Genomic DNA, 8,053 nt, shown 5'->3' with positions numbered 1-8,053 from the left:
AAATGGATCTGACATTTCGATTACTCTGTGTGTGTGTTTAACCTCACAGTGTGCTGGTTTATAATTTCAATACCCAGATTAAACTGAATTTTGCAGCTAAGGGCTTTTATAGGGTCTTTGGGCTATGTGAACGCATGCATTATATCTATTTCTCTGGGTTTCATCTGGCATTAACCTGAGTGATTGTTATGAAGAGCCTGTCACTACCTTCATCATTTGTGTTATGGTTTAATCTGTGCATGGTGTTTTAAATACATCATTATAAACATCTGTAAGACAGATGCACTAATGCATTGTTGTTTGAGCGGAAACACTATCAAAGTGTTCAGTTAGTTTAGCACAAGAGTTGCATATGAAATGGAGATTCTGATCTACAGTTTGAATGATGCCTCCTGTTTTTGCGGGAGTATTTTTATATTCAGCCTGGGTTTAAGATGCATCTGTGGGTTAATTAATATGGACGTGGCTTTTCTGGCTTTTTCCATTGGTCTCTAAGTCAATTACAGGGAGACAAAAACACTAGACCCAAGCTTTGTTATTAAATTACATCAAACATGCTCCCCAGAGAGTATAATTCACAGGGTACTAAAAGGCTTGAGTGAAGTACAACATGAACAAATTAGTTTGTTTTGTACTTATCTTGTAACGGGACAGCTAGAAGGGAAAAGAGAGATTACGCTGCGGTTGTGTATTGTCCTTCATGCAGGTTTAATGTGCTTAACTTGGGTTTTAGTTTTTACTCCTGCTGAATCATATTGTGGAAAAAATATAATAATTTATAGTCAGTGTAGCTACACTTGTTTGTTTTTGTTTTACCAAAGAGTCAGGGTCTCAATTCAGATGTAAAAGTAACCAAGTTGTTCTCTTAATGCATCATTTTGTCCATTTAGTCTGCTACTTTTTGTGCACAGAAGAACTGAAGAAAACGGATGGATTTTTCTGGATTTGGGGGGGTTGAGGAGGCGAGAAGAGACTCTTTGATTCGGAAAAAGTCCTCCGACCATTGATCTCTGGTGACCAAAGACAAAAAGAGTGGATTAGGAATTTAGGTTCCTATTCTTTCCACACATCCAATAATTCAGTAATGATTATTATTATTATTATTATTATTATTATTATTATTATTATTATTATTATTATCATCACACAATAAAATCTGACTGGACTGACTAGACTACTGAAAACACACAAACCAGAGTAATGGAAGCAAAACTGGAAAAAATTTAACTTGTGAGAGATGAACGCATGCAAGGATGCATCAAAACATCAGAGCCATGCACAAACTCATGAGATGAACCTTTTTTGGATCGTTTTGTTGCAATTCACCCAGTGCTCAATGCAGTGAATACTGTGATACTCCATAGTCTGACACAGTTTGTGAGTTTAACTTTCTTTTTGAGCCATGTTACACACTGTGACATTTAAAATGGTTGCATTGTCATTGTTTGTGGTGCAGCTCTGAAGAATCTTTAGATAAGAGCATAAAAGCGGTACACGCAACAGATATTTGCTGACTTAGTGGTGATGCTCATTATGGCGAGAAACTGCTAGATTTTGTAGATATACAGACGACTGTGTATCTAATAGCAGCTCCAATGTGGGAACAGTTAGTCGCCATGTCAAGAAATAACCTGGCACACAGAGCACTACAAATTTTGTTGGTAACTGTAATTTAGCTTTTTTTGTAATGCTATTATGCAGGCCAACTCATGACATGCCTGCCTCTGTTGTTATTGACCCATAACATATAAAAAATGTAAAACCCTATCATTTCAAGTGGGGATTATCTCTGACTTTCAAATTGCACTGCCCTTGTTTCTCCTCCAGAAGCAGCAGATTGATAAGGGGCCACACTAGATTACTAACCTTTTTTTTTCTTTTTTTTTTCTTTTTTTTTCTCTTCATGTGAGCCATGTGGCTTAAATGTTATCATCAAGATACAGCGTTTCTGAGAGCAACCAGGGGTAGGCAGAGACATTTATCCTCTCAGTGGTTGCTGATTCGTGGACTACTGAGCTATCATCTCCTGGAAGGTGATTTCACTAACTGAATTTCCTCTCTGGGGTTTCCTGTGGTGAAAGCAATTGTGATGTTGCTATGTGAAAGCAACACTTAGTTTCTAAGGAAACGCGAAAGAAATAGTGCATAGGCCTCATTTGCAACACCACAGGCAAATTTTGTAGTCACGTAGTGGTGGCTGCAGTCTTCTTCTTTTTTTTTTTTTTTAAGTGCTTTAAGCAAAACTCTTTGTTAGGTATATAGTAAACACTTCCTAATGAAGTACAACAACTTCCTCTATGTGTGTGTGTGTGTTGTGTGTGTGTGTGTGTGTGTGTGTGTGTGTGTGTGTGTTGTGTGTGTGTGTGTGTGTGTGTGTGTGTGTGTGTGTGTGTGTGTGTGTGTGTTTGTGTGATGTGTGTGTGTGTTAGTTTCAATTTTTTAAAAAAAAAAAAACAACTTCTCACATTTGGAAGTCTTGCATTCAGACAGCAACGGAAATTTGTCAGCCACTTGCCAAAATCTCAGAAAATAGCAGAAGGAATAGGTGAAAACCTGTCATGATCCAGTGCCTCATGACTACATCTGGGTCTTTGTTCATTTCCGTGCTGGTCTGACTGTCAACCACAAAGATGTTTCACTTGTATTCTTCAGAACAACAGCCAAATGTTCCCATCACGACTTGAAAGGCTCTTCCTGTTTTGTTTCACTCCTTGTCTAGCTTAAATGAGCCTGTTTATATCGCATTAAAATGGAGAAGAGGGTATAGGTAGTAAACGCCACCTAGCAAATCTGTGAGCCATTTCCTTTATGCGAAGAATAAACTGTGATGTGAATGAGGCTCATGTGTTGACTCCCTTCCTATGTGGGTGGTCAAGGCAGGAAGCAGGCCTGATGCATTTGCTCTCAGCACAAGCAAAGACATACACAGCTTAGTCACAGTTTCCATGTTTTTTTTGTTTTTTTTTGTTTTGTTTTTGTTAAGTGGCTGCTTTTGGCATGCAAACAACATCATCCTGGTAGCAGAAATATTTTTAATGCCCCAAGAGAAGGAAGCAGAATTAGCAGGGATGTTTTCATTTCATTTTGATGGTAATTCGAAACTGCATTTCTTGTGCGCAGCAGTAGTTAAACTTAAACTCGGATCTGGTTTGTCGCAGTACAGCTCTCCACACTCAGGTCTAATAATACCGCAGATCACAGGACAGACTGTCGGGGGGATATTTGTCTCCTAAATTGAGCTTTGAGTCTTCATTATCTCCCTGCAGTCTGAGTCATAGTGCCAGACTTTCACCCCGCTGACAATGCTCTAATGAGGATTTTTAGATCAAGCTTCAAGCTGCCCACTATAAGACTGGGACAGAACCACTGTTTTCCATTGTCAGGTGTGTATGTTATGCCGTGAGTTTGATAGGGCTGAGCCATGTGAGCATAACGAACACAGTCGCTGTGTGCTGCCACCAATAGCATTGTGGTTTTTAACTGACTTGATCTTTCATGACAGCTGAATTGCTTCTGTGTTTGCCGTCATGCTCCACAGTGTACCTACTGGATAGGACCGCTGAAAACGAAGAGAATACTGTGGAAGATTTGCTGTCGTTCTATTTTGATACGTTTTGAAATTGAATATCTTCGAGTAGCTGCCCAGAAAAAGTAGGACAATTGAAGGTGTCACTTTTAGGCTCTTAGAACTTGAGCCTTTTGTACTATATTCAGACCTTTTATGAGCTAAATATTAAACCAGTTTCCATCCATCTGTTTTCTTAACTGCTTCTCCAAGTAGGCTGGAGTTCATCCCAGCTATCATAGGGTGAGTGGTGAGGCCACTACTCATTTGATAAACAAACAAGTAGAGTACAGGGAATCAAGTGCCCTCGTTAGGTGTTGTTTGTACTGTATTCTGATTTTCCTAAATCTTGCTCCTCTGTAAGAACACCCTCCATCTTACAAAGACTAAAACTAACTGTGTAGCTACTTAAAAATAAGTTAAATCTAAAGATTTTTAATGAATACAAACTCAGATGAGCAAATTAAATTAATTAAAACTGCTTGATGCTTTCTCATACTATATGTCTGTTTACCATAAATGTTTAACACTACCCAGAACATATTAACAAGACTTTGAGGAAAAACAAAAAAGCATTTAGGTTACTTTAGATATTTTTTCCCAGTATAAAAATATATCCTAGAGTACTGGATGTGTAGAAATCAAACATTAAACTTTATCAATGTTTCTTTGCAGGAATCCTCTTCTCTACACTGGTGTTCGGACCTGCCTGTGGCTTCATCCTTGGATCGCTGTGCACTAAATTCTATGTGGACGCCATCTTCATTGACACCAGTGAGTTGAATGTGTCCCTACTCTGTGATCCTCTCGTGTGTTCTTTTTTTGGCATGTGCAGTTTATTGACCGACACCATGCCTCCCCGCAGGTAAACTGAACATCACTCCAGAAGACCCGCGGTGGATCGGGGCCTGGTGGGCAGGCTTCCTCCTGTGTGGTGCCTTACTCTTCTGCTCTGCTGTCTTGATGTTTGGCTTCCCTCAGTCGCTGCCAGCAAGGGAGCGGGAGGAGGGAGCAGATAGCGAGCAGGTTATGCTTCCTCCCTCTCTGAGCTCAGACTGTGAGACTCCTAAGCCCAGCAACGGAGTCGTAGTTAACCATGAGCCTGCCAATAGCCCCACCTGCTGTCAGCAACTCAGGGGTGAGCATGCAGCATCCAGTGTGGTACTGCAGGTTTTTTTTGGTTGTTGGTGTTGTTTTTTTAATGCAAGCATGTATGGAACAAAAACACACAACATTTTATATTTTTATTTGTTGTATTTGCCAAATGCGATGAAGTACTGACAAAACAGAAGTGCTACAGTCCTTTTTAAATAAAACCTGTTAGTGTAAATGGTACTAGATTAGTTATAATATCATCCTTTGTAGTATTATGTGTTGTTAAAGATAACCTATGATATTTTTTTCTTATTTTTTACTGTTATAGTGACAAGTGCTCATGTTAAACATGGTCAGATGGTGAGGTCAACATATACGTATATAATCCCAGTAAACCAAAAGCTCAGTTTCAGACTGTGCTAAATGCTGGTTCAGACATCTATCATTAGTATAGTCATCTCAGCTAATGTTCAAACTTGCTGTTTTCAAGGGCCAGCCAATCAGAATAAAGCTGACTCAAAGAAAAGGAGGCTTGTATGAGACAAAGGATAAACTTAGGAGCTGCTTCAAGGCCCACTATATAACACATAAGAATTGAACTGTAAATCTACTCTAGCTACTGGAGTCTAGACTAGGTCCCCACATCGCACCATTGCAAGTTGTACTTGTATATATATTTTAATTAACAACAAGTTTGTAAAATATCTGTCTCATTAAGGGGAAATACATTGAAAGAGTATGCAACTTTTAAAAGTAAAATGAACTACTAGAAGAACTTGAACACTAGTTTTGGATTAGTAGAGTTTTTTCAGCGTTTTGATGGTCACTGTAGTGGCTATATTAATTTCTTAAAGTTCTCTCTTATATTTAATATAACCACACTACGGACGGACAACCGCCTGTTGTTATGCGGTTGTCGTTAGCAACAACGACGGTAAAACCATTGCGTGTCTGCTTGTTTATTTTCCACATAAACCTTTCACAATAAAGCTCAAGACCCTGTTGAGACTTTTCAAAATAAACTGAATCACGTGAAAGAGCAGATTATTTACGGATGAGAAGTAAAAAAAAGAGCCGCCAGGTGCTAAAAAATAAACCTTAAACTCAAACGTTAGAGCAGGCTTTTCCCCGCAGCACACCGTGTAATAAATACAAACAAAGCAAACAGCGGCCGTTACAACTTATGTCTAAAAATGTATAGTTTCATGCATCGGTTAAAACACTCAACTGCAGGTACACGACGCCCAGCTGGAAACACTTCATGCAAGCTGCCCGAGATTCACAGAACTTTCAGAAAATGTAAATTTTTGTGATTTATATCGTTATCGGGACGATAGATGTCTTATATCGGGATATGAGATTTTGGTCATATCGCACAGCCCTAACCTCAATGCTTATCTTTCCTCTTTCCTTTTATGTCCAGTGATCCCCACGGTTACCAAGCAACTCCTGTCGAACCCTGTGTTCACCTGTATCGTCCTGGCGGCCTGTATGGAGATCGCCGTCGTAGCCGGCTTTGCAGCCTTTCTGGGGAAATATCTTGAGCAGCAGTTCAACCTCACCACCACCTCTGCAAATCAGTTGTTAGGTTTGTATTCTGTGCAAAAAGTCGCACGTATGCACACTTTTTTCTTTTTTTTCTTCTGCAGAGGAGCATAATAAACAGATTTGGGCCCATCTTGTGTTTAAGGTATGACAGCTATTCCATGTGCGTGTCTGGGGATCTTCATGGGTGGTCTGCTGGTGAAGAAGCTGAATCTATCAGCGCTGGGAGCAATCCGAATGGCCATGCTGGTCAACCTGCTGTCCACCGCCTGCTACGTCTCCTTTCTGTTCCTTGGCTGTGATACGGGTCCCGTCGCAGGAGTGACCATCCCGTATGGCAACATGTAAGAAAAAATATTTAATATTATCACTTGTTACATCCTCTGCTTAAAAGCATCAACGAAAAGTGGAAACTGACACCGGAGTTTGTAGAAGACACTGGTTTTAAATTACTTAATAACCACAACTAAAAGGCTAAAAGTGGCATATTCCTCACGCCAACCTCAGCCGTGCCTTGATCCAAGGCGAGTAGGGGCTGCAGACTAATGTAACACAATAAATAAAGCAGTTGAAGTAGCTGTCAGCCAAGATCATGTGAAGAGGTGCAAGTTGAGATTATCTTTTATGTGTGAAAGAGGGACGAGTTAGAGCGCTGTTGCTCAGTGTGGCATTCTGATCTTCAGGCTTCTGGCCTATGTTTACTTCCTGGATAACCCCTTTTTAAAACTACCTGTGGTTACATAAAGTTTGGGAAGCCATCCTTTTTGATATCCAATTAAGTAAGCAGAGACTATTTGAAAGAATTGAACTCAATGTGTTGAAGCGCAAAGTTTGGGTAATAAACTATTTGATGATTAGACTCAGATGAAGCTACATAGCAGAGCACTCCCACCAGTGGTGGGAAATAGGACAGGACCACCCTGGAGTCTAGACGCTGCTGGTGGTGATGGAGATAAAGCAGATGGACTCGGACGAGGGTATCTGAGCGAACAAAATGAAATGGAGATGTAGTGGAGGCGGGCCACAGTGAGCACCGAGATTTAAAGCACAGGGAACAGAGGCTGATTGACTCGCTGAATAAGGAAATAAAGTTACTGGACCAGAGATAATGATGAAAGAAGTGATCTAACAACAGACTAGCAGCCCAAGCATGCAGGAATGCAGGGAAACGAGTTAATACTAGGTCTTCCTCGTTGAACTCGCATAGAAGCTTCATTCACACGTCGCCAGAAACTGTGTCCTTAATGTAAGATGAGATGAACTCATCAGTGGAGGAACGGCAGATATCTAATGATATATTTCTGTTGTCCTCACTTCAGCGTGTTTTCATGTCATAGGTTAAGGAGGAACGAAATGCACTGTTAGCATTTCAAACCCAGTTTATCGAACGAGAATACAAGCAGTTAACAAACTCTAGCAGTGAAAAGCGGTGCTGCTGCTAAGGCTGGAGGACTTTTTTGCAGGTGAACTGTAGGGACTATAAATGTGTAAATAAAAATTCTTATCACTGCTGGACTTTGGGGCAAAGATGGGACAGAAGGCTTTTTATTCAAACAACTTTGTGTCATTTTGTCGAGTCTATAAAAAGATTTTCTGTTTGGAAAGTGGCCTCGAGGGCTGCATGAACTGAATATGAATGTGACAGACTTCACTGAATCAGACACCAATAAAAAGAGGTTTAAAGCAAAGCTATTATGCAGCAGGACACACTATTCACTTTCATATTGATAAACCTTTCAAGTGAAGCTGTGTTGTTAGAAGGGACTTTGTATTTATTATGTTGTTTGTCATAAATTAGCATGAATCACTGTCTCATGCGCACACTTTTTAACTTAAATTCTTTACTTC

The 8,053-nt window shown here is 40.0% G+C and overlaps 1 protein-coding gene across 3 annotated transcripts in view; it reads left to right on the top strand.

Moving 5' to 3' along the window:
* Positions 1 to 8,053, top strand: part of slco3a1a (solute carrier organic anion transporter family member 3A1a) — a 39,236-nt gene that overhangs the window by 24,322 nt on the left and 6,861 nt on the right. For all 3 annotated transcript variants that reach the window (XM_005933024.3, XM_005933018.3, XM_005933021.3), the window contains exons 4-7: positions 4,241 to 4,339; positions 4,431 to 4,703; positions 6,084 to 6,248; positions 6,351 to 6,549. In XM_005933024.3, coding sequence (XP_005933086.1) covers positions 4,241 to 4,339; positions 4,431 to 4,703; positions 6,084 to 6,248; positions 6,351 to 6,549 — 736 coding nt within the window. The remainder of the gene's footprint in view (positions 1 to 4,240; positions 4,340 to 4,430; positions 4,704 to 6,083; positions 6,249 to 6,350; positions 6,550 to 8,053) is intronic.

This window comes from Haplochromis burtoni, unplaced genomic scaffold (genome assembly GCF_018398535.1).
Source record: "Haplochromis burtoni strain Fernald_Lab_line unplaced genomic scaffold, NCSU_Asbu1 Contig_164, whole genome shotgun sequence".
In the NCBI taxonomy this organism is placed as follows: Eukaryota; Metazoa; Chordata; class Actinopteri; order Cichliformes; family Cichlidae; genus Haplochromis; species Haplochromis burtoni.
Note: the sequence above shows the minus strand (reverse complement) of the source record. Positions and strands in the feature narration are given on the sequence as shown.